Genomic DNA, 26,461 nt, shown 5'->3' with positions numbered 1-26,461 from the left:
AACAAAGATGGACTTGTTAAAAAAAAAAAAATCGCCGAGAGTTGTTTTCATGTACCAACAATATGGGCCGAATTGGAGATAAAGAAGAGTAAAAAATTAAGACCTGAAGAATCTTGGTCACGGAAAGTTCTGAAAGGCGTATTGGTTCTAAAAATAAATATGGAATCATTGGTTGGACAGATATCGTAGATTTATTTAATTAAGCATACGACCACATTTGTTTATTGTTAAAGCCCTAAACGACCTGAATACTTTCATCAAACCTGCGTTGGGCCGTTTCTCGCCCGAGGCTATAAACCTCATGTTAACTCAGGGCCAACGCCACGCTTTGTGCATTCTTTAAAAGCTTAATCCTGAAATATTCGAGTTTACCATTTGCAACTCCTCTGCATCGTGAAACACCATTTTTTTCCTTTGCTTGTTCCACCCTTTCTTGTCTTATTCACACCTTGACAAGTGAGTTCTTATATTTAACGTGATCATAAGAAAAGACTCAATTTCTCGTGATCTGCCTGTGCCTTCTCTCACTTACGATCAACACCGCCGAGATCTCGAGTTTGCGGTGAGTTATGTTTGGTGTGTTGACACGGAAATTTCACCACTTAAGGCGGATGCTATACATAAACAAGATCTATTTGTTTGTCTTAAGATAATGCACTTAACACCATGCTAAGAAATTTAATTACACTCGTAAAACTGAGGGAGAGCCTCTGAATGAGGTAATTCTCATGGTATATTTTTTCCAACATGGAGAGCTTCCGGCATCAATCCCGCAAAGCGTTACTCTATTATGGAATGCTTACACCAGAAAAGCAGTTCACGAACTCTAGAAATGTTAGAACGCGTATTTAAAAGAATAAGGCCTAATTTGATCCTGATCGTTAAAAATACGTCATTCCTGAATAGGTTCTTTGGTAACGGCTGGTGGTCACGATAACGGCCTCAATAACAAAAACAACAACCAAAACCCTCAACAGCTAGCAGGAGAACTCTAGATGAGCGATATTTCATTTCTGTTTTTTCGTTTCCTAAGATTTTAAAACCCAAAAGAATGATAGGTGTAGGAATATTAGGGCTTTACTGGCGTCGAAAAATACCAGAGGGGAACTAAATTTATTGGGTATGGGGATTGCAAAACACCGATTGTAAAGTCATGAACTTGAAAAAATCAGTTTAGGACACTAAAATGGGCAAACGGTGCTGTAATTAATAGTTTGTCGTCTTTCTGTTTAATTTCTTTGTTATTTTTCTTTCCCTTTTGAGTTCTCGCAAGAGAATAGAAATATACATTCTCTTGATTCTCGTCTTTGACAAAATCTACTAGTTCCTCTAAAATTGATTGTTGTTTTGGTATTTGAAACCGTCAGAGGACTGGACGCAAGTCACACTGGTGACAGTGCTAACACTTTTTCAAGTCAAGGTTAGTTTTAAGCTCTACGTCATAGCGATTAGCAATGTCTTGAATAAAATCTGTGGGCTCATGCAGCTCATGAAATAAAGTTCCTAGACCGGCCTCACGACATCAAAGGAACCACTTGTCACCTCAACGCTGAGCCGCTTAGTGCATAGACGTGTGCAAATGGTTCAAGACTGCAATCCATTCTAAATGCTTGGTAACATGGATTCGGCGTTTCCTTATAATATCGAAGGTGGCTGCACAGCTTGGATACTGCAGTTATTAAGGTTTGTTTTGCGCCCCGAACCAAACCATGTTCCATTACCAGACCAAGCACCATAGCCGTTAGAATGTCATGTTAAAGAGACTTGTTTAAGATGTCAGGGTTTGATCGGAAGTGCACGTTGATCAATAACTGTGGATTTATCTTCTCCTTTCTAAATGTTATGTTTGTTCAGTCGTTCAAACCCAAATGTCAAAACCATTACATGGATTCGCGGCAACTACACATCATGGGGTCGTATAGTTGTAGTTTTATCTCAGCAGTAAAGCCAAATGTTTCCAGACATATCAGCTCTATGATGACACAAATGAATTGCATCGTAACCACTCAAATAGTCGTATAAATACCAAGAAAAAATATATGTATAACTCCGTGACGTATTTACAATGGCTGCACTATGTTTGTATTATTGGGTACTAAATGTTTACACCCGGCCACATATTGTTCTTGTAGGAATGCTTTTGTTCACGATAAAACTGCATGTGGTAAAGCGCGTTGCTCGCAGGAGTCTGACTGCAAATAGTCATTGTGTTTTAAGGATCTTTACCATTCAGTAAGCAGTGAAGATGATCCATGACTTATACGGTTCTTGACTGACACTCACGAGCTTCGCTTATTTCCTAGAATCGTTTTTCAGGCTTATATATCTAGAGATACTATAGTATTCCAAGTCACAATCGATTATTCATAATGCAAGAAGATTTCAGCACAGATAAACCAAAACAGTTTAGCAGAAAAACTTCTGTCCTCCGTGATATTACAAAGATCATGACGTTTCAAAGCCTTCCGGAAAACTACTAGAATGAGCTGACGAGTGGCTGATCAGATCTATCCGGCAAAAGTGAAGCTAAAATCATATTAAAAATCCCCTGATTTTCCCAAAATGCCAGCGTGTCATTAATCACGAGTAGAATTTCAATTGACTAGGCGATGTACAAACTGAGTTAGTACGTCGCTTTTACAAATTTCCTCATTTGGGAGATATTTTGAAAATTTAACAATAGTTGCACACTTTATATCTAAAAACGAACTTGTTATTCCCGTGATTCTGGGTTCGCCTGACATAGCTACTTAAAGTTATTAGGTGCTGGTTTATAAGTATCCAATAGCTCATTAAGTCATTTGAGTCTTACTAAGTGAAAACTTGATGATATTAACAAAATTGTAAATTAAACTGTCAACGAAAGCAGAAGCTTATGAATTCACCGATCTAAAAGGAAGGAAAGCCGACGCTCAATCAGATCCTCTGCTCAACGAAAACTTTTTATGGTACCCAGAGCATGGCTTTTCTTCAAAAACCAAAAATCTGGTGTTAAGCAACTTAGTTATACGGTCCATGTGGTAAATCGTGTTCAAACATTGTTCGAGTGGTGTTTTTACTACACTCGAGAGCTATGCAACAATTGTTTGTTATTCCATATACAAAGCGATAGATGTATCCGTTTCTCTCAAACAAAAGCGGCCACAAATTGGCTGTCGGTTTTAACTGTCAACTCCGAGGCTGCAAATTTCTTAGGTATTCCTTCCAGTTTCCCGAATGATTCATATCTATTCAAAGGTGTTTTGGAAGGAGGTGTTATTTCGTTTACATGTATCGGCAATGAGCTGGCCTATTCGAGGGCTTACATTTGATCCCACGGTTCTATTCAGCGTCTATTAATATTTGCGCAAGGGCAATGAAAAGTGACATTTATGCCATCAAAACAGACGCTTTTTGCATATTCAATTTTGTTTTTTAACTAGTTGTTTGCGTAGCTTACGGATTCTTTTACCATTCATGCACCCTAGTATTTCTTTTACCCCCTTCAAAGTTTTCTTCATAAATCAGTGATGTCTTGAATAATTGCTTTACTGTTTGCACTGTAGCTTCGGTGCGTTTGAAAAATGGTTGTTTTCGAGAAGCTTTTCAAGAAAAGCAATACAAATGCTGGCCGACTCCTTGTCGCCATGTCGTTTAAGTGATGTCATTCTATTTGCACTTTCTATAGGAATTCCACGACGCTTTAAAACTCCAATTTATTAAAAAAATATTTCGGGGGTTCCTTAAAAAATAGAAAAATTTTAACTGATCCATAAAATAAGCTTTTTTAAACCGTCTGACCTGGAAACCGTACTAAATGAGAGTTACCCAGCTCTTTCAAACAATTGTGGCCAATCTTGTTACGTGACAAATCGCTGTTCGATTGTTTGTTGAAATGATTAAATGAGTTTTTGAAGTGCTTTTTGTCGGCGTTTCTTGACGAAAACTTGAGATGACAAGATAAATATTTTAAAAGTCGTCTAGGTCACTTAGTTTGAGAGACCTTCCCAAGTGACCTCAAAGAAATAGTGAGTACAACCATAACTCATCTGTTTAATATTTTTGCAACATATTCATAGGAAAAAAAATGAAAGAAATATTTTTAACTAGAAATTAATGTAGTTATTTAAATTTTTTCTATATTTCATTTTGTGCTAGATGTATTTAAAATTATAACAGAAGAATTATTAGAGACAAGGGTCTTTCTTACCAGCTCATGTTGAAAGTTTGAAAGTCGAGCTTTTAGATACGAAATTTAAGCAGTTTTGTTTCTTCATGATGTAAATTTGAAATCTAAGGCTTCGTTTGAGTCTTCAAAATATATAACTCATTGTTTTTTTTTGGATACCTAACTTTGATCATAATAACCTACTTTGACGCTTGTTTGGCGATTGAAAGGAGTATCTGTCATGATTCTGTTACTACAGAGGAAGGTACGAAACATGCATAATTGACTTGTTCATAACATCTTGGTAAACAGGAAAAATTATTTACAATTGGTCGAGAGGAAAAAATTCGTTCATTGAAGAATTGGAAAATGAAGTATTCAATCAAGAACATTTTGGATTACTCTCTCGAAGATTTTAACTTTCCACTTAGTTGTTTTGGTTTGTGTGAATGGCCTCATAACCCTACTTTGCTTATTGAAGAAAAATTCGTCTGGTAATTTGAAAGGGGGATGTCAACTCGAAAGTAATGAAGAAAATCTCTCGGCCTAATGGTGGTGCGTGAAAAAATTTAGGTGTTTTTGAAGTCTGTTGAAATATCATAACACTTTTTCGTCTACAGTTGCGGTACAAATCTATGGCAAAACAATACCCTCCGAGGTCCCATTGAAAACAGGTCGCGTTCATGACGTCAGTCATGTGAAAAACAGAATGCTCATATAAACAATTGACCGGTCTGGCCTTTTATCATAAAATAGTCTTGTGACTCGGGAACACTTTTGTAGCTGTACCGATCTTCCCTTTTTACAGGATAGTTTATTTACTTGTACGTGAACACAGTTGAAATTTTTAAATCGGCCATGTCAAATCTTTTAATGTTACATGTTGTTGCCGTTCATACAACAGGCAGTAAATCACTCGTTGAGCTCAGGTAATATCGCGAAGACTACAGACATTATTAACATTTTAGAAATATCATTGAAGTTTCCATCTACTTACTAAGGGATAGTCTCTTTTGACTCAAGCTTTACTCACTTGTTTTGGTCTCTGATCGTGTTGAATTATTGAATCTTAGATCTCAGGGTGACCAGTCAACGGAATTAGTATCCTTGGAACATCTTAGTGACAAAGGAACACTTGAACCTGACAAACCATCTTCACGCACACGACCTCTTCGTCGTTCGCACACGGACCCCACAGACTTGCTTTGGGTATTTCGTAGACGTGCATCCTTGCTTGCACATAGAGTTCATCAAGACCTTGCTTCATGTGAGAATACGAATGAATACAATGACCCCTATCGAGATGAGAACGTTGAAGAAAACTGCAAGGCCGTGACTGAGCAAGGATTCAGTAAAGATATTCCTGACAAGGTAAACTTATTAATGACGATGGCAGTTTCACTTACACCTCATTAATTTGGTTTATTTTCATTACAAGTTGGTTAATTTCAACCAAAGCGAATATTTTAGCTTCAAAAGGTTATAATAGGGTCTCACTTTGCACAAGTAGCCTGAATACCCATTGTATTAGACGTGGTACTTAGATCTTTATGAAAATTATTAACCATTCAGGTTGGTATGTAAACAACATCTCAGCGAGATATATTAGCATCATTGAAGACTTTTGAACATAGCTGAGATATAACATGGATACAAAACTTTCGATAAAGATTCGGCTAGATGTACAAAATATAATTCTCTTACACGAAGGGTTGTTTGCTAATCGGCGGTACTAATTTAGTTCATAAATGTACCATGTAAGCCCTCTTGTATTGACAATTAGGCTTAATAGCAAGTACTTAAGATTGTCTAGTCTGGAACACATTGGCTGATAATCTACATCTTTTTCGCGATTAACCTTCCTTATAAGAGCGAATTTTTAGAGCCACTAAAAAAAAAAAGTTATTTGCGCCGAGCCACAGTTTCTCGACGTCGTTCGGCTACGCAATGGTATGATCTCATTACCGCACTTATGACCAAACTGTAAAAATGCATCATTCGTTCTGATGCCACTATTATCTGGAAATTCTGGAAAACTGATGAAAAAAAGGGGCATTACCTCGTAATTAACCAAAGGAATGTTACCTTTATTTTGGTAAAGCTTCAAGGCGCCAGAATGTCAAACAATTATAGGTTCCTTTGAGTTGAAGGTGGAAGAAACCAAATCTATACAGACAAACTGCTTTGTATTTCTCGTCAACTATTGTAAATTCACAGACAAGAGTTCCTTAGCTACGGACATAGGGCTGATGCGCGTTCTGAACACTATAAATCTTGGGATTTGTCTGACCATAGTTATATGTAGAGGATTTTGTTACTTAAACACTGAGGTTCAATCGCATCTCTTTTTGAAACCGTTCACAGTTCCTAAGATTACCAAAATAGAGCCGCTTTATTGTCATCATTGCCGTACATGTGTATAAGGTGCAGGATTTAGAACCTCAGACAATTGTTCCGCTCCGAAAGCACACGTTTACTTTGCAGAACTTACAAATCAAAACAATTAGAGATCATTGTGGAATGCGAACTGAGATTCTTTGCGGATTAGCTATTGAAATACAAGAAATTCTTTTTGTTTGCAAATTGTGAAAAGTTTCCAGATTAGTGGATACCACTGAGCCAAGAATAAAAAACGTAAGCTCTTAAACGAATGTAATAAAAGATTCTCATTTCACCTTTGTCTTACTTCTATAGAGTTTTAGTTCTTAGTTCTATGTCGCAGTGGGGGTCCGTGGATCAGATTCGAGTAACTAAAGAAAACCTTTGTACTCTTTTTAGTTTTTGTTTTTTGGGAGATTTATGGCAGCTGTATTCTGTTGAAATAACTGATGTTGATATAAGCTTCTTAGGACATTAAGAGACTTAGATGGATAAACCAAGAGCAATTTGCCTTCATAGGATTAACTACCACTTGTAACAGTTTCAAGGGATCGCGCCAAAGTGCTTTGCTTTCGACCAATCTAGCGTAAGATGATTTTTTACATTCTTCTATATTGGAATAGCTAGTAAAAAATTTGGAAGGTGTTCAGCTTTAAGTCATTGAATAAACAATTGCGAGGAGACATTATTAAAAATGAATTAATTATCGAACTCATCATAAATTTTTGTGACTGTAGAGTGTTCCAAGTCAATAAATCGTTGCATTGCCTTTTAGTCAATAAGCCGGGTGAGAAGATGTCACATTTGACGAATGAGATCACATGTCTCCTACAAAGCATGATCTTATTACCTGGAAGCGTAATCTCGTTATTAGGAAATTATTTAAGCTGTCATGATTATAAGATTACAAACCCTTAAAAGAGAGAAAGGGAAGAGGACAGAGAGAGGTTTTGCTTTGTTTGTTTGTTCATTTTTTTAAAGTTTGTTGATGAGGTGCGGAGCAGAAAGGAAGGTCTCAAGTTGGTAGAGAACTTTCAGCGTTCCGTATTTCTCCTCCAGGCTAAGGCCCAGGGACTTACTTAAAATTTTTGACTTTTGGAAATGACTTGAAGGTGCTGATTCCGCTTTAGCTGAAGCTTGAAAAGTTATGAATAAAGTGGCAATAGAACCAGGTTTTCCTTGTATCCCTACTGTTTGAGAAAGCGAAGGACGATGGGGGGGGGGGGGGGGGGAGGGCGCTTATCCGGTTAGTTTGACATCATGACCTTAGGGGTGGGGGCCTTTTTGGGGAAGGAAACACGGTAGTTTGGCTCAGTGCTGAAGGTAACATACAGTAGACCAGCAAACCATAGCAAAGGGACGAAATAAAATCACTGACTAGTTTCATGTAACTTCATGACGAGGAATTCGGCTGATTACGAGCCAGACGAGCTAAGGACAAATCTTTCCTTTCAGTGTTACACTGAAAACCTACACTTTTCATTCAGAGATAGCCCTAGGGCAATTTTCAATTTCATTATCTTTAAAAATAAGCGTAATTCCTAAAGTTTTCCAGACTGAGCGAGAGCTCACCAGTCTTTTCGCACCCACGGACGTCTCTTACCCAGTCGATTCGTACCTCGTCAAGAGCTGAATTGTTTCATGCTCATATAATTAAATATCTTTCCATATTTAGTACGTTTAAAATAAAAAAAAAATCACACCTATCTTGCGCGAGGCACTAATTAGCTATTATTGTCAACAAAGTCAACAGACATTGTATACACAACATTCAATATGCGTTTAAGCGCTTACTCGTTAGGCCTAGGTCTTTCATGAGATCTCCTGGGATTTGATCGTTACTTTATGAATGTTGAGACGGGTTCGAATCGACCTGTGGGTCGGACATAAACCAATATAAACTGGGTATATTTGTATCTGGGCACGAATTGACTGAGTACGAAACGTTCGTGAGTACGAAACGAGGGGATACCGAGTGGGAAATCTTATCCACTGTCATACTTGCGCCCAACCGATGTCTGTCCCAACAGAGGCATCGGTCGAGCTCCAAGGAATCTTTAATATAGATAAAATTAATCCTCTGCGATTGTTTAAATGACTTAGCTGTTGGATACAATAAGTCACTCATCAGTTTGCCGCTAAACAAACACAACTTACCTATTTTTAATTTTTCAAAGAGCATCCTCTCCACCAAATTAAACCCTATCATCCGAACCAAAATTGTCAATTGAATAGGAGAAAGTTCTTGAATCTGTTCTCGTTTTGGGTGGATGTACGTGACTTTCAGGTTTCACAGCACAACTGAAGTTGTTCTTCCGGTGACAGAAACTCTACGCTGATATGATTGGAGCCTCAGGGCTTAGAGACAATGGCCTGTGACTCCCATCACGTCATCATTAATGGATGTGATGAAAAGGAATATTTTCACTACACTCCCATAATAATTTCGTTCGAGGACGCACAACTCGAAATGTGTGTTCGCAAGTCGCCTATACTTTCATTAGCAAATTTGAATTAATCTTCAAAATTTATTTAAAAAAGAATGCAGGTGCTTTTTTGCTTTGATTCACAACTAATTAGCGGTCGAGTTTTAAGTACATTTGCGTTTAACCTCTTTAGATAAATCATGCAATTTTCAATTCTCTTATAGACACAGTACCCGCGTTCGCAAGATAACCATCCAAAGGAGCCCGTCGTGAACGAAGAAAGGTTAAAAGAATCCAGCAGTGACAGTGAGTCAAGGGACACTGCTTACGAATGGACTATTACGGTGAGCTAACGCAGTTTTAATACCGTAATTTCTGTTTAAATGATTGCAAACAGTCCATCACTACGCCGTCTCATTGATGAAGTGCAGTCGACCCCGACAAGTGCCACTAATCTTTACAAACCCAAGAAGGGCGATGAAAGACAAAACGTGTGAACGATGTTTATGCAACACTGTTTATTATTTAGTCTTCACTTTTCCAAAATAACTGCTCTCAATCATTAAAACAACTCTATCGCGCTAAATTACGAAACAAAGCCGTCATGCACAATGATCATAGATGTAGCCTATGTGAGACCTTTCAATGTTACTGAATTCGTCATTATTGACTTACTTTTATTTGAAAGTGGCTTAAAGATAACCCTTAACGTATGTTGACGGAATGATCGAAGTGGGCACGGAAGGCGGCTAGACGAAATGTGTCCAATTTTTGACCAATTATCGAGGCGATGACTAACAACATTGATTGATTTTTTTCAATGAACTGAGAGCAAAATCGTACCAGTCAATTCGCATTTATATCTCTGAAATACACGGAACGCTATCCTCGTCTATTGTGGCGGAAGAACTGACACAGACTCGTTGTTACGTCACGAAAAAACAAAGCGCGTGGGTTGGAAAGCAATTTTGCGCGAAGCATGTACGAGGAACTCGTTTTGGAATATCCGAGTCTCTTGCAATGGGTGGGTTTCAACCGAGATGTAAAAGGAACAATTTTTGTGCAATCGGTAAAAGGAGCAACAGAGGAGGGAGAATTTTAATTTGTGATCGACCTTAGGCTGATTAATTAGTATCAGGTATGCGAGAAATGCTTTCAAAAGTGCAGTTATTCAAATGCAGCGAAGCGACGATGCAAAACAAATAAACAAATGAATACGACTGAAAGAATGTAAACTTATGAAAATAGCACACCTACTTGAGGTCCTCAAGTGTTATCAGAGCTTCTCTCTGTTTATGACTTCCTGTAATTAATAGGTGAAACGAGGTCCTGTTGGGAATCGATTTGCAATGCTGAACTCTTGCTGAGAGGAAGTATAGTTAGAGAAAAATTTACCTTCCGTCTAATTTTACGTGCGAGAATCATCATGTAGCGAAAAGAAATGTATTTTGGGAAAATAACAAAAACAAGAGGGTATGAATCAAATGATACTAGTCGATGGAAGCAGGTGAAACAATCCACGGTACGGCACGTTCTTCCAGTATATTGAGTAAGGTTTCGACTTCCTACTATGTGATATCCAAAACGGTATGCCAATCTATTTTTACCTGTTTGAAAGACATATCTCTGTGATTTCATATCCAGTCAGATGCAATTAGTGTTAGCCTTCCAAAGGACGTTCTTTCTGGTTTAACTATCAAAGTCGGCGTGAAACTTAAGATTTGACCCGGCCTGGAACTTACTGATAACATATTTGTTCCTTTTCTTTTCGGAAAGTTGGTCCACTCTGGTGTCGATTGCTAAACAAACTGTGCATCACCCTAAGTAAACTTTGCGTGCTTCATGAAGTGTCAGGAGGGCCAAAAAAACGCTATCTTGACAGCATATACTCTCTTGGCGAATTCCTTCGTCACCCCTTATGTTTTTTTTAGGTCAGTCAGCGATTCATTTAAAACCAAAGAGTGGGGTCATTGTTCGCGTCATTCGAACTTGTTTTCAAAGGAACTTCGACTCGAGTTACTAAAAATGAAAAAAAGCGCTTCAGTCCTGGGAGAACGCAAATGTGTTCAATAGTTCAGTGACGGTGTGATTGTTTGTCGCGATTGCTGCTCAATTAAATTAGGCACCTTTCGAATTACAGTATAATTGCTTAGAATTGTCTACGGTGAATTCAGAGTTTCCTTCCTTGTTACATCTGTGATAATGAGCTCGCTTCGCTGTCGACAAAGCCATCCGAGGCCTCAAGTGTCGAGATCTGCATCGGACCCTTCAAAATTGCAGGTAAAAAATCAAAGTGGTGATTTTTGTTTACTCTTTTTAAGAGTTCGTCGAGTGGCCTTTTTGTCTTAAGAAGCATTAGAATCGATAAAGAGAACAGAGATGAAAACATTTCTTTGTAAATGAATAGCCTTTGAAGAATTCAGCGAGACGACAGGAAACCACTGTGTAACGTTATTCTGTTTCGAAGTTGACTCTTTTATACAAGTCAATGATCTGGAGGAGTTAATCTGCGAAAATTATCGAAGAAGAGAGAAAGCGAAATTGAAGACGTAGGTTTTTAAACATTAGGCAATGTGTTCCCTGTCTCATGCCATTATCTCTGATTTGTAGCCAAATATGAGTTGAGATATGGTCCCGCCTATTTAATACGAGTGTTGTTAGTGAGTAATCTATGGAACTTTGACAAACGTAGATAAGTAAATTGCCTTCTGCATGTTTTTAAAGATAAAAATGTAGGTCAAATACAATAGAATTATGATTTCATCCAGTGCCTCTGACCTTTCTGGTTTTGATTACATAAACAACAGACAGGTATTGAATGGGATTTTGCAATCGGCTATTACAGCCAAGCTCTTTCTCCTTTTTCTTTAAGATGAGTATAACACCTGGAAAAAAACTCTCTATGGTTGCTCTTAAACAAATATTTCCTGATTTAATTTGTTATTTGTTACTACACTTCATTTTATTCTCTGCATGATGAATTAAAAAAAAATAAATATAAGAATTTTTTTTCAGCCAATAAAACATCATGATCCTCTTCCACGGCGCAAGATCTCGGCGCCTGCATACCGTCCAGGTCGCACTCAGATGTCAATGCCTGCGAATCGTAGAGCAAGTGTGGCGGTGGCCCCCCGGCGTATCAATAGAAGAGGAAGTGAGGTTAGTTTGGAACTTACTTAGATTTTAAAAACGGGCTAGGGTTATTCAATTCATTATTTCTTCATCATATTCACTGAGGAAAGATAACCCGGTCTGAACATGGTAGAGGGATACGGTCTTGAATTTGACCAAGTTAAACTTAGCGATTCGCAAATGTGTAAAATTGAAGAAACTTATTGATAATCGGACGAGATTAACGTACTATTTCGCTGAAGTTTATTTATGGTAAAATAAAGAGAACACTTGGCCAGGAGTGTCAAGGAATAATTTTGCTTCAAAGGGCGCTCATTCGGGGGCTGATTCTATTTCAGTAAATACGGTAAACATGAGTGTGTGACCTAAAAAATTCTGCCAAGGTTGATTGTTTCATTAAGTGAAATACGTAAAAAGATGACCAATTAATGAAAAAAAACCTTGATTTTTTTCGTCGTCTCTTGCCTTTTTGATTGCTTTAGTCAACATAAACATTTATTACGGGATTTCGGAGCTAAATGTTTTAACGAATTCGATCTACAGACTGGTCACGTTTCACCAAAAGGGGGCGTATCGGAACTCCCCAAGAAACGTGAACATGTCGAGGGTGTCAAACGGGAGTTTATCATATCCAGATGCGAAATCCTCAAAGTATCAAACTCTGCAAAGTTCGTACTCAGACAGCACAAAATAACGAACTGTACAACTACGTTGCCCAGACACTTACCTGGATGTAGCTGGGCAATTGACATACGTGAGTTGTCGTAGCATTCAGAAAACGTCCAATGAACCACATACTTAGGCATAAATACGAGGGCTGCACTCAAACTGCCGCTCTATAAAAATTATCTTTCGCTTCTGTAACGCAAGCTTTTGCAAACGGCTGAATAATCTATTATTACTAACGGCAGAGGCATTCTATGTTTACAAGAGAACTCAGTTGAGGGACAGAGGGCACGCGAAAAAGAGCAAAACATCTTTCTCAGTTTCATATGACCGTTTGAAGCTTAATCGTATTTCAACAACACAAGAGTGAATTCTAGTTAGTTCGGCTGAGTGTCTTTCTTAAATTGCTGTTCACTAAATTCAAAATAGTACTACGGACAGGAAATTCCAGTTTTTTCCTTTTATTTTTGGCTACTGCTTTTCCTTCAACTTAATGAAATTGTACCTACTTTTTTCACAGTAGGCAGCATCAATCCCCCACTTCCTCTAAAAACTTTGACAATTTCTTCTTCTCGGGTTCTGTCCATAATCAAGTTCCACGAGTCTTTTCTAAACCGGATCATCTCAATTGATCCCAAAAAAGAAGCACAAGTTTCTTCGCTTTAGTTTCAGCGCCTCCGACTCAAATTACCTCATCCAGCTGAAAAAGGCGCTTTGACGTCAAGCTGGCGGTTTAAGTCTTTCAGCTTTTCACGTACATTGTTTATTACATCTTCTTTTTCGTCTACAAATAATTGCCACTTCGGTTGAGTAAACAGCGACTGCAATTTGCGTTAAACATATTTAAGAGCTCTCTTGGGAGGTGCGTTGTCTTGGTTTTCATTCTTAGGGGATCAAATAAACATAAAAGGAGAATGGACATAAAAATTCGAATTTATGTGCACATGGAAAGGGCTGCTATGATCCTTCACCGATAGTCACGTCGTCTGCTATGGCAGAGACAATTCACTTGCCGTTCATCGGCCACTTCACCAGCGACTTAGCGAAATGGCTATTCGAGTTGATAATTTTAAGGGAAGCAATCTTCACAGAAGAACAGGTATAGTGACGAAATTATTTTACTTGTTCGAATTAACTCGCGCTCAGAATAGCGGGAATTCTCGATAAAAGAAAAGTACATAAGCAAATGGACAGAAAACCAAATTAAAGGTTAATAAAATAGAAAAAAGGGAAACATTACGTTGGACAGATATGATGAATGCTTCTGAAAACATTTGTTGCAGGAGCTTAAACCACTTAGATAATTGCTAATCTTTTTTTTGCTTTTTTGAGCCAAGTCTAAAAAATGGCAAAGAAAGTTATTACGGAGATTAGAGATTAACGCTGTCAGTCTTTTCCTTGTCGGGAAAAAAGGCAGGAATCAAAAAATAAAAGTACTAAAGCAAACAGACAGAAAGCCAAATAAAAAGATTGATAAAAAGGAAAAAAGGGAAACATTATATGAGATAGATATGATAAATGCTTCTGAAAATATTTGTTGCTGGACCATAAACTACTAAAGTAATGGCTAATCTTTTTTTTGAGTCAAGTCTACAAAATGGCAAAGGAAATTATTGTGGAGATTAGAGATTAATTTGTCGGTTTCTTTTAAGTCGGGAAAAAAGACAGGAATTGAAAAGAAAAGTATACAAGCAAACAAACAGAAAACCAAATGACCAATTTGATAAGAAGGAAAAAGGGACACATTATGTGAGATAGATATGATGAATGCTACTGAAAATATTTGTAGCAGGATCTAAAACTATTTACTTCCAAGGTCTCGAAAACTTTGTTCACATCACTGATAACCTTTATTTCTCTCGAGATATGTACAATTTTCTTTATTCTCTTTAAACGACCATAAAACAGTTGCTGAAATTGTTAGTAAAATTTGCTAACGAACCGATGAGCTTGTGATAAGGTTTTCAACTCTAATTTGTGTGCACGTAAATTCTGTATTGTGATACTGTACTCTATTGTATTACCTTGCACGTGCATAAAAACGTGTATGCAAATTTGCAGTGCCTTTAACCATTTCAATATCGATGCAATATTTTGCATTTGAAACTTTTTACGGTGGTAAATTTACTTTATCACCTCGTTGATAATACTAGATTACCCTGTTATACTCTCCCACCGACGCAGCTCTAATATTTCTGTAGAAACTTACTCACTTTATTCAATGTTATGTAATGTATGGTTGTCGATAGCATAATTTAAAGCTAAGTAGCTCATAAGCACTTAGTACTTATTTTCATTCAACTCTCTAGTAAGAATTGCACGACACCAATTCCAAGCTATTTCTGTCACGAACAAGTTTATTTTCTTGGTATGACATTTAATACATACTGTAGAAACATATGCAAAGCTCCTAGGCCGATGAGATATTTCTCCTCAAATGACCTTGCAGACCTAAAAGAGGTAAAATTGGGTGTCTGGGGGCAAATCATGTTTAGTGTTTGGGTTACCATTTATTTTCCTTGTTTGTTTTTATTTTACCTTTCTTTCTTTCTTTCTGCCTTTTTTTCCACTCAAGCATAATCATAAGCTAATCTGGTAGAAGTGTTACAAGCTCTTCAACAAGTTATATTTAGTAGACTTCTACTTTGAAGCTAACTATTTCGTTTTCACAAGGAACAAATTTCCTGTTTCTAGAAAAAGTTTAACAACAAAAATTTACGATGTCTTTCAGTCCTCACGTGACTCTCGCTTAACAACTTTTTCAACATGGAAAAGTGTATACATTTTCCATGAAAAGTGAGTCATCGCAGCAATCTTCGTTAAGCAACTGTCTCGTTATATTCTTCGTAACTACCGGAAATGGATTTTTTGATCCGCAATTCTAATAGTAGCGGTTGATATATTTTTGAATTCACAGATATTTATTTCATCGTATTTTTGACAAAGAAAAAAGGCAAATATCACACTAAGAAAAACCTCGCGGGTTGGACCTTTATCATGTTTATGAAAGGTGCATGTCAATACTTAAAATCACGTGCTTTTCATATAATTCTGTAACCCAAAACTTCGAAAGTGTTGAGGTGAATTTAAGTAAAAAATGTTTTTCAGCAAACGCGTTATTCCAATAATATGTTTTTTACTCGTTGCTGGGGAACCACTTCAGCAACTGCTAAAAGTATAAGCCACTTAATTGTTGACGAATCGTCTTTGTCAAGCGACCTAGAAAACGTCATGCTCGTTAAACTTCAAGTGCCACAAGGGGAAATATTAAAATTCATCCCAGTGGAGTCATTGGCCGTGGGTAATGAGATGACGACACCGGATTTTTTTTCACAGGAAAGTCTGTTAGATGCGTTAGCTCTTCCTATCGTTTTGTCGTGAAACTCTGTGGTTATCATGTTGGATACGGAGCGACAAACAGCTCAGAGGCGAACGATTACAAGATTAAAAGGAGATTTATTTTGTGGTTGATTCTAACTGAGTATTCATATCGTGAAATTAAATTAAACAACGAGGCAGACAGTGGCTTGTAAAACAGGACACCGATGTTGGGAATTGAGGACGATTCTTTCGTTGACTCGGGATCGGTATGTTATTCGAAAACATGCATCGTTGCCGTATTTTGTACGAATATTACATTATATATTGTAATGAATTATTCTAAGTGTTTCGATCAGAATTGCAATAGGTTTTTTTTCGCAGTTTCAAACATGTTAAAGACCTAAAACTGTTCATGCATGGTTCGTCATTCACTGCACGCAAAGCATTACTTTTGAAAGGTCACTTTAAAATAAACGAATTGATGGATTTTAAATTTGTAGCAAGAGCTCGCTGACAAAACAGAAATTTCCTTGAATGGGAATTTAATATTGCTCCTTAATTATAGCTAAACAAACTGAATTTAAAATGTAGACTAAATGGCGCCCAAAAACCATTAAAACGTGGCGTCATGCAGTGTTCCAACCTCTTCCACAAAATAATTTTCCCACTATGTTAAAACACGAAAGCGTTCTTTTTATTTCTGGGATTTAAAAAGCAATATCATAATGATGCATTTTATACCCATCCAATACTATGACTACTTCTCCGTTCCGAGAACACCTTACAACGTGGAAAGAAATGACAATGACGTATCCAAACCAGTCGGAAGACACTTCAATCTCCCTCGTCCAAAACAGCATATGGCAGTTTGCGTCCTTTTCCTACACCTAGGCGGTTCGGAGAGCCGAAAAACTCTAGAACATAAATTTATTTGCCAAATCAGCACCTTTAATCCCCACGATATCAACAAGAGCTTTTTATTCAACAAATTTACTCTCGTTTTCTCGTCACTATATTCCCACCAATAGCATATAATAAACCCAATAGCGTATATAAACCCATTTTCAGTTTCTCCAATTGTTCTGACGAAGGGCTAACGCTCGAAACGTCAGCCTTTAAACTCTTTACGATGGCCTATTTACGTTTTCAACTCAGTTGTTAACACTAAATTATGCTGTTATACTCTCCCACCGACGCAGCACTGCAGTTTCTTTAGAAACTTACCCCTTTATTCATTTACCTATCCGTTTGTTTTGCATCTGCTGAATTCACCCATCGTTTTTCATTCCCTATTGTATAAGCATCTTCCGGAATTATTCAGATTGAAAACTTTAAAAATTAAATTTACCGTTGCAGCACCTATCTGGTAAAAATAACCCGCTATTTGAAAATTCAATTTACAGATTGTTCAGGTTTTGCGCTCGTAAATTAAATTTTTGATTACGATGTGGTAGTCTACTTGTAAACGGTTGGGTGGTCACTTAACCCTTTCACAATAAAACGGCTTGAAGTCATTACTTAATGGTCAAAATATGTTAACAATATCAATCCTTATCTAAGAAACCAAGTGAATCGGGGACAAGATGGACCATTCAAACAAAAAGTATCCATTTCCAGCCTAATGATCGCAATCACTCTGTGAACTGACTTCCGCCAATTACATCCGTTTCTGTTTTGTGATCGGTGTGCCGCGATATACCACGCATCCGTTGTACACGATATACTGAATCACATGGTGACATCATTATTATTCTGTTTCAGGCACCAGCTCTTACCGTCATTGCAAGACGACGAAATTCGCAAGTGGCATATCCAGTGGGATTGAGAAGAAAATCATCAAGAGCTGCCGGCGCAGGTAAGAATGGAGGGTTATGTTCTCTTTTTGGACATTTTCTTCTGCAAGCCTGCGAGCGTACAGCTATTGTTAAGAATACAACAAAAAAATTTAGAAGATCAGGCAAAGTTGTTTTGATTTATGTCCCTAAGTTATGAACCACACGTTTTCTGGTTTCAAGGTTATGACAAGTTCTCCCACGAAAGACACTGTGTAACAATCATTGTATTCACTCAATTCAAAATAATTTAATCAGTTTGGATTTCTTCGGTTTCTGAATCGACTAACAAACGTGACTTATTTGGCAACTACAAGAACACAAAATCATTAAACTGATCCTCCTTCTTAAAACATTGCCTTCCGTAGCTAAATATTGATAAATATCCAACAGAAAATGACGGTATATTTTAGAATTGTAAGTAAACATGAACGATATTGATGTACATGGAGGGAAAAACGTTTTCTCGTTGGAAGGAGATCTAAGGAATGTTGGCAATTATTGTTAGGGTCTCGTGTGTTACATGTAACTTACTCGAGCACACTCAAGATTGCTTTGTGAAATGCGTCTTCGCGCGCGTTATGGTCTCATGGTGTGATTTTGTCAACGTTGACTTCACTACATTTTTTTTTTCCATCGAAGAATGTGAAACCTAAGAATCCTTTCCTATCCAACACTGTGTTTTTTGAGGGTGGCGGTCTATGATTGTTTATCAAAATCCAATCGCAATAGACAGGGAATTACGATAAATATTTCATGACCGCAAATGATTTCTCGCGGCTAGTATCACGAAAATCCGCGAGGAGGCAATTTTAAGCGACGACAACTTGCGTGATCTCGTGTTTTTATTTCACTTGTTGCCGTTGTCATTTAGCACTGTTCTAGATCAGTCATTATTGTTTCATATGTTTTTATTCAGTATGCTACATTCGAGGTGTGTTAATTAACACATCGTGGCTTGGGTTAATATCATCGCTCTCTAGGAAACAAGATTAACTTTTCTTTTAATCTAAATTATTCCGTGAAATTGCTATTGAAATGAATAGAATGAAAAAATGTAACTAAAGAAAAATCTTGGAAGTGATATTCGATCGGCTTCAGAATCCATAGGAGAGAAACAATAGATTGTTTTCAGTCAAGTGAAGGTAGACAGATACTCACTTGATTTGCGATATTTTGAAGTTTTATTTGAAATAACTTTTACAACACTCGCCGATTTGTGTACAAGGCGATGATTTGACCCTAATGATGCAGAATAAGCAGATAGGTACAATCATCTGAAGGAAATCACGCAACGTTTGGAACACACGCAGAGTCTTAGAGCCATATTTACTGTTTTTTACTCCACTTTGGTTAACCTTGAATCTAACCATGCATCGGGCCGATCTCGATAAGCATGCGCACTAAGAGAGCTCATATATCCAAAGGTCAAGTAGAATCCCATGTTGTCTTCTTTCACAGATAATCATCTTAGTATTCAAGCAAAAGCCAAGCATGAATTGTTAGCCAACCTAGTCCTTCCAGCCTGCGTCGACCAACCTCCAAGAACGAGAGAAAGAAGAAACACTTTTACCTTCCAGGCATCCAGTATGCGAACCAAGAAAGACGGTATGTATGCCTCATGAACTCCATTCGGTGCCAAATGGGTGATGTCGAGAGAAAGGAGCTGTAGAATCACTACGATCGTTGCGTTAATCAAATGGCTTCTTTCTTAATTTCTTGAGATAAGAAGCCACCAAACCTTTGGAGATCAAAATTTTTAGGAAAATAAGTGTGATGTATAGGCTTTTACTTGCGTCTTCCTCTCTCCAACAGCAAACTTTCTATAACGGCCTGACTTGACGCCGGCGTGATGTTGAATGCCCGTGAACAGTATTATTACTCAAACAAACGCTGCGCCAATTTGCGCCATCCCCTCACCTGAAACTTAGATTTCCAAGGGCAGAATTTTTTCGCTGTCACAGGTTCATCGTTTTAAAGATGTTCAACTGTTCGTGTAGTAAACAAAGAGTCCCTGAATAAGTGCAAAGAAACTCGCGCTCAAGTGAACACAGATTTGAGAAAAAAAACTGTTTTTGCAGTTTATTAGGAAACATCTTAAAATGCGACCAAACGCCACTAGAAGATAAATTAGGGAAAAAAAACTGTGACGAACTAACGTTGCTCTGTAAACTAACTAATTAAACTAATCGTTCCCCGGGGAGGGAAGGAATGCACAAAATCCACCTAATAAATTATTATTTTTTTTAGCTTACTCATATTGTATGAGTGTACGTCTACATCCGTTTGCCTATATGTCTGTCATTAATTTCCTTCATGATAACTTTTGATTAAATTTGATTGCAACATTTGTTGTAACAGCTAATGATTTATCTTCAAGGCATATCTCCTACATTGCATTGTTCTAAAAAATTTACGAGGAACTGTTCAAACAAGCACCTCTACTAAAGACTGGTAATATAGCATGTGCATCGCAAGCGTCGTTCTAAGAAACTTATGAAAAATCTTATGGCAAAGTTGAAGATTCATCAGATTTTAACCACTTAAAGTAACACATGGTAGGAGCTTAAGAAAGCTCGTTAGTATTTTTTCCCACAAAGATTTTGTCCCACACTTAATCATAAGCCGGAAATGTATTTGATTACCTATGTAAACAAATTATTAAACTTTTTGTTCTGTGTTTTTGCTCTGCTTTTTTGTTCGTTTGTTTTCCTCCTTTCTTCTTCATTATCCTTCATTATCATTGTTACTGTTATAATTATTATTTTTATTGGTGTGTTCATTTTTTTATTTATCATGTAAAATAACTGCTACCAAAGTAAAAATGTATTCTCAGTAAGCCTCCAGACGATTAATCATTGGTTGGAGACATGACAAAGTTGTTTACGTGTCTGCTTCAAATACCATTCAGCCAACTTGTCTGTGTTTTGTTTTCCAATACAGAAAAGAGATATCAGGTTGCTAAAGAGATCTTAGAGACAGAAAAGAAGTATCTCTCATGTTTAAGGACTCTTAAGGAGGTAAGATTCGCACTCCATGGTTGTAAATCCTAATGAATAAACTAGTATTTCAAACTTATTAGTCCATTAATAAAACGTCGTCTTTCAATATCTTATATGATTACCTCCTAAAAAGCAAAACCAAACTTATTCACACTTACCTTTTAAACATTTTGAAAAGGAAAATTTTCACCATTTGAATTAAATTATGCCTGAGATGCATTCCATTCCTTTAATTTTTCCACAACGAGTGAGTGTGAAGGATTCTTGAATTGCAATATTTTACAGTGCACCTTTTAAAAAGGTCTGCTCACTATACAAATTTGATATTTTACTTCTAGGTATTTGAGGAACCAATGAGAGAAAGCAATTTAATGTCTTCCAAAGAAATTGAGTAAGTGCAGTTACAAATGGGTATTCAAATATATCATTAGTAATGACCATTAGAAGTGTAATAATGTTAAGTACTGATTTGCTACTTGAATGTAGAATACACAGTGGTCATCATTTTCGTAGATGTTTTTGTTCTTGTTTTTGATGATTATCTTAAGTTATCTTATTCTGTAAACCTTCTCCATTACTTTCTGGCCAATAATTCGTAAAGCACGTTCGTTTATTCCTAAAATGAAGGTTTAGTTATTTTGTTGGGGTCATGAGGGCAAAGCCGCCAGAAATGAAAGAGAGAAATAGCCACTTTGAGTTCTCTAAAAACCCGCACTTCGTAGACTACTACTCTGAGCTCGGTGCCAAGTCTATGCAAGTGTAATTCCTTTTAGACCGGCAGCGTACTGATCAGTCTTTGATGTGCTTTACTCACATATACTTGTAAACATGTTTTCAGTGTGCTCTTTCCTGGAGAACTGGTGCATATCCTAACAAGTCACACTCATTTTATGAAAGATTTAGAAGAACGACTTCAAAACTGGAAATTACACGGCATTGTTGGAGACATTTTTACGAAGCTAAGCAGCTCTTATCATGTAAGTTTCACTTCTTAAGCTTTGACAGAAAAGTAAAACTGGCTCACTCTTAACTATGGCTTCTAAACGTCGTACTTGCATTCAGCCTTAACATCATAATGTTCTAAGTAGATTTTTTTCAACGTAGTTCCTTAGCTGTTAGAGCTCTTTCAAGCTGTATTTGTCTGTTTGCTTTTTAACTTTACTGAAAATCAACAATACTCTAATATTTTACAGATTGATGTCTTACGAATCTATTCCAATTACGTTAACAACTTCCCCAAGGCAATAGGCGTAATAAACAAAAGTTCAAGGGGATCACACAAATTTAGGAAATTTTTACAGGTAAATTTCTGGAGTGTTTTCTTTCAGTGTGGTTACCATGACAGTAATGCGTCTAACCCTGTTCCTTTTCTCTTTTAGAGCTGCTCTTTAAACTCGGAATGCGAAGGACTAGATTTACCTGCTTTTCTCCTTACTCCAATTCAAAGACTACCTCGATACGTCCTTCTTCTCAGGGTAAGTCAATAGTGTATCTTAGGAAGGTACAGATATTAAATATTTAAAGAAATACGAACCTATGTCCCAATAAGAAGTTTTTAAAATCACCAATGACTTTAAGGATTTTCGGAGATGGGACACCGTTTTTGTTATTTTGTATGGTCCTTTCATGCAAATTTTCAAAGTTAAACAAATGCGTCTAAATATCTGTGGTTTTTGCTTTTTCACGAAACCGTTTCTTGAAGTGATTAAATTTTCAGCAGTTTTGCAACAGTTGGTTTTAGTCTAGCTGCAATATCACTTGATGAATACTGATATTCCGAGCATAAATCATCCAAATGGCCCATACCTTTTCTAATGAGAGAAACTGAAAGAAAACAAAACTGAGGAAAAAAAGGTTGAAAATGCTTTGCTTGTTTCCATAGCAACTTTCAAAGTACACAGATGCAGGACATCCTGACAGTTTTCACATTGCAAACGCCTTGGAAACAATGAAACAAATGATCAACATTCTTAACGATTCTATCCAGAGCTCTTGTAAACTGGCAAACAACACGCAGATTAAACGGAGCTTCAAGAGAAAGTAAGTTTGTACTTTTATATCGTTAATAAGGGATGTTGTTCGTAAGTCAGTGAAACGAAACAATCCGTGCTGTGTAAATTTACTGATAAATCTATCATGCACTTTGCCACTTTATATAGATGTCGGTACATACGCGTTTTCTTCGAAGTAACCTGAGCATATGAAAGTCAAGTGTTTCCTGTCAGTGCCACTGACCTGAACACCTCATTCACAAATAAAAATAAAATGAATGACTCATTACTCTAATTTCGTTTCAGGTCATTGAGAAAAAAGGGGAAAGAACTTCCAAGGAGCAGGCACAATTCACAAGACCACGATAGGTGTGCATATAATTGAATGCTACCCAAAAATTTCTACAATGCTTCATATATTGACCTTAAATTGCAACTAATATCAATTCTCTTCCGTAATCTTCCGTAAGCTACTGAGACCGTCCTTTTTTAATTTGACTCCGCTGAAGACGACTTAAAGTTCTGGATGTATACTTAAAGTTGATCGACCATTTTGAGAGATACTCATATCTCAATGCTCTTCTTATCCTTAAACAGAATATCTTTGGGAAATAGCAGCGTGTCAACGATATCGATGGTATCCCCTAGGTCACTCACTACTTTTTCCCAAGATACAACAGCTGCGAGAGATACGCAACAAACTGTTACTTCAGAAGACAAGTGAGTTACATAAGATTTTTTATGAAATTCGTATGGATGAAAAAGTGTCATACAGAAAGGAAAGACATGTCATTGAACGGAGAAATTATTAATCAGTTACAGTTACTGAAACATAATGTACAGAACGTTGTAGCTTAGGACATCATATCTTTAGGCCTAAAGGAAGGTTTAAAGTGCAAAACCTGTTCACTAATCTTCTTGAAAAAAGAGAGGAAGTAATGCAGCGAAAGAAAAGATTATAACAACCGTCCCTTTTTCCTTTTTTTAGCAGCAAATCTCCTGCACTGTGTCGTGTTCATAGTGTGTCAGGCGGTGAAACGCCCCACGAGAGAGAGATGTATGAAGAGATGGCCGCCATTGAAGAAGAGGCGATCGAGGATGTAAAAGATATCAAGAATCAAGGGTGAGTTTCTTTCGGGATGAAGAGGGCCTTTTTGTAATTCTATGCCATTAAAAATAACTATATTTGTGGTGATTAATAATTGAAATAGAAGAAATTTCAGAAGAATGGCACTTGTTAACGAGAGGATGATAGTAGTTAGGAGGAAAAAACTCGAAGTCGGGTACGCAGTTAATAAAGGATGAAATTGGTGATAGATGAGACTAGATTAGCATTAAATTTTTCTTTCAGTTTTTCAATATATCTTCACTCACGGGAAATTACGATGTCCAAAGTTAACACTGCTGTTTCTATTCTGGTTTCAGGCAAAATGTTTTTCGAATGGCAGCAGACAGTCTTATAAGGAATTGGCAGCGAAGGTCTAAGAAATGGCGCAGATCGACAGAGGAACCCTTCAAGCGCGAAAGTTTGAGCGAAACTGATAGGACAGCAAAGGAAAACGAAATAAACGAAAGTGGAAATGAACAAAATACGGCTGATGAAGGCAGCTGCAAAAATGAGGATGAAAATGCAAATGTAAGGTTAGATGATAAAGAATTTACAACGAGCCGAACACCACCGTGTAATCCGTGTAGAAAAAATGCCGTTGCATCTCGTGCGAGGCCTCGTCCAGTTTCTCTAGGATACTTGTCTAATTATCAGTTAAAAGAACACGACGAAAGAATCAAGGGCAAGGTGTTATCGGACCCTAGTTTAGCAAAGGATGATGAATCACTTGAGTGTTCAAGAGATGTGTGGATACCAAGGAGCAATACTCTCTCGCCCAAAAGGAGGCCATCTGAAAATTTTCGAAGGTCAGTTTGCTCTAGTGTGGTGTCAGGAGACTCCTCGCCCTCAACGGGAAGCAAAAAGAGCTTATCGCGAATTTCTCAAGAAAGTCTGGCAGATTCTGGAGTTTCTGAAACGCCCGGGAGTTCACCATCGAACACACTAAACAGCAGAACTCATAAAATCTTAAAAGAGAGAAGGGACAGACTTAGCAGTTCATCGCTCACCAATGTTTCTGGGACAAATGAATCTAAACAAAAACTCTCCCGGCTGAATAGGAGGAGCTGGGGTGACTGGGTGTCCGCCGAGATAGAAAATACACCGGATGAGGTGTCGGAAGAAAGAGATGATCAAGTTGACGATGTCAACGTCAAAAATAAACGCAGGTTTAAGGATGTTATGAAGCAATTTTTCTCTTCCAAGAAAAAGTAAGTAGCATGTTGGAATAGTATCTAAATGTGGTAATATGTTTGCTGGTTTTAGTTTAAAATATAAAAATGATTGCTTTAGCTTATCGTAGTATTTAATGGGGCAGCAGCTCTCTTGACACAGGATCGAACTGTTATGAAGGGGAGATGAGGTCACATGTTCCAATGCGTTTGAATCTGATGGTCGTTGATGGTCCATTTATACAATTTAGATAAAACCTTTTCATAACTTCAGTCGAACCTTTATTAACCAGCACCGTATTAAGCGGTCGGTTGTGGAAGTCTCACATTTTGTCCTTAAATTACTGTAATTTTTTAACTCGATATTTAGCAGTTACATTTTTGTGACTACAGGTTCGACTTTATATGTCAATTGCTAGTAGAAGTGCTTGAAGACTATTATTATTGTTATTATTATTATTATTATTATTATTAATATCATTCTTTTTAAATACAGGATCAATCAATTGTACTCGGGAGAAGCTAATGCAAACACGCCATGCTCAACAAAGAGACCCCACAGGTCACAGAGATCATCAGATCCTTGCGCAAGAGTTTCCACAGTTTAACATCAAAAGATGAAAACAGCTGGCTCAGTGTTTGGCACTAGGTTCGACTTGATAATTAATGGATTTCAGTTTACTTTAAGAAACAAGCACGACCTCTCAAAAAGACGTCTATTGTGGCAACTTGGATTCATTGTGTTCTCTCTCTCTCAACCAACTATTGCTGATTTATAAAATGAGCCTGAAAAAATGTGACGGTTCATGAACGCACTCTCCCTTGCGAAGGAACACTTTTCTCATATCTAACTTCAGGGGTTTTTCCGAGAGACTTAAGAGCTAGTGGCTGTTTTTTTATTTTATTTTACATAAATTCCAACATTTAAGTACATCCACGAACAAAGGTTATCAATATTATTATTAATATTATCATTACTAATGTTATCGTTTTGACTATTAATATTAATATTAATTATTATTATCTATATCATTATCATTGCTGAGAGTGTTTTAAAATCGATGTGAATTATTGGTTAGCTTCTAAAATAATTTATTCTTATTCAAATATCTTATTTGATGCAGAGGTGTTCGATCATAGCCAGTTAAAAAGCAAAGCAACATTCAATGTAAAGCAACTCGGTTTCATTAGTATGTTCTCTTTATTGTTTGTTGTAAAAAGAAAAATATCATTAGCTCTCCACTGTAAATAGATTAGAAGAACAAATACAATCTAATCTGAAAGCCAA

The 26,461-nt window shown here is 37.1% G+C and overlaps 1 protein-coding gene and 1 long non-coding RNA gene across 14 annotated transcripts in view; one reads left to right on the top strand and one right to left on the bottom strand.

The window, feature by feature from the left end:
* LOC113668239 (uncharacterized) overlaps positions 1-26,461 on the top strand; it is a 29,772-nt gene extending 3,311 nt beyond the window's left edge. For 3 of the 12 annotated variants that reach the window (XM_027184118.2, XM_089211994.1, XM_089211997.1), the window contains 16 exons: positions 5,221-5,518; positions 9,177-9,296; positions 11,968-12,111; positions 17,833-17,926; positions 19,365-19,511; positions 20,847-20,923; positions 21,244-21,296; positions 21,744-21,882; positions 22,099-22,206; positions 22,285-22,380; positions 22,788-22,945; positions 23,203-23,265; positions 23,494-23,616; positions 23,885-24,019; positions 24,322-25,212; positions 25,670-26,461. In XM_027184118.2, coding sequence (XP_027039919.2) covers positions 5,221-5,518; positions 9,177-9,296; positions 11,968-12,111; positions 17,833-17,926; positions 19,365-19,511; positions 20,847-20,923; positions 21,244-21,296; positions 21,744-21,882; positions 22,099-22,206; positions 22,285-22,380; positions 22,788-22,945; positions 23,203-23,265; positions 23,494-23,616; positions 23,885-24,019; positions 24,322-25,212; positions 25,670-25,781 — 2,758 coding nt within the window. In that variant the 3' untranslated portion in view covers positions 25,782-26,461. Of the gene's footprint in view, positions 1-1,441; positions 1,684-4,891; positions 5,077-5,220; positions 5,519-8,920; positions 9,075-9,176; positions 9,297-10,633; positions 11,233-11,967; positions 12,112-17,832; positions 17,927-19,364; positions 19,512-20,846; positions 20,924-21,243; positions 21,297-21,743; positions 21,883-22,098; positions 22,207-22,284; positions 22,381-22,787; positions 22,946-23,202; positions 23,266-23,493; positions 23,617-23,884; positions 24,020-24,321; positions 25,213-25,669 lie in introns of those variants that run through there. The other 9 variants (XM_089211998.1, XM_089211995.1, XM_089211996.1 and 6 more) reach the window with 9 other exon arrangements.
* Positions 716-8,863, bottom strand: LOC113668240 (uncharacterized). Of its 2 annotated transcripts, XR_003445979.2 has the most exons (3): positions 8,684-8,858; positions 5,181-5,442; positions 716-1,972 (listed from the first exon to the last, which is right to left on the bottom strand). It is a non-coding gene; the product is annotated as an uncharacterized LOC113668240 (long non-coding RNA). The 2 variants fall into 2 exon arrangements; XR_016188348.1 differs by lacking the exon at positions 5,181-5,442 and having other exon boundaries at positions 8,684-8,863.

The sequence above is a fragment of the Pocillopora damicornis genome, chromosome 7 (genome assembly GCF_964200805.1).
Source record: "Pocillopora damicornis chromosome 7, jaPocDami1.2, whole genome shotgun sequence".
NCBI lineage: Eukaryota > Metazoa > Cnidaria > Anthozoa > Scleractinia > Pocilloporidae > Pocillopora > Pocillopora damicornis.
This window is presented reverse-complemented; position numbering and strand designations above follow the sequence as displayed.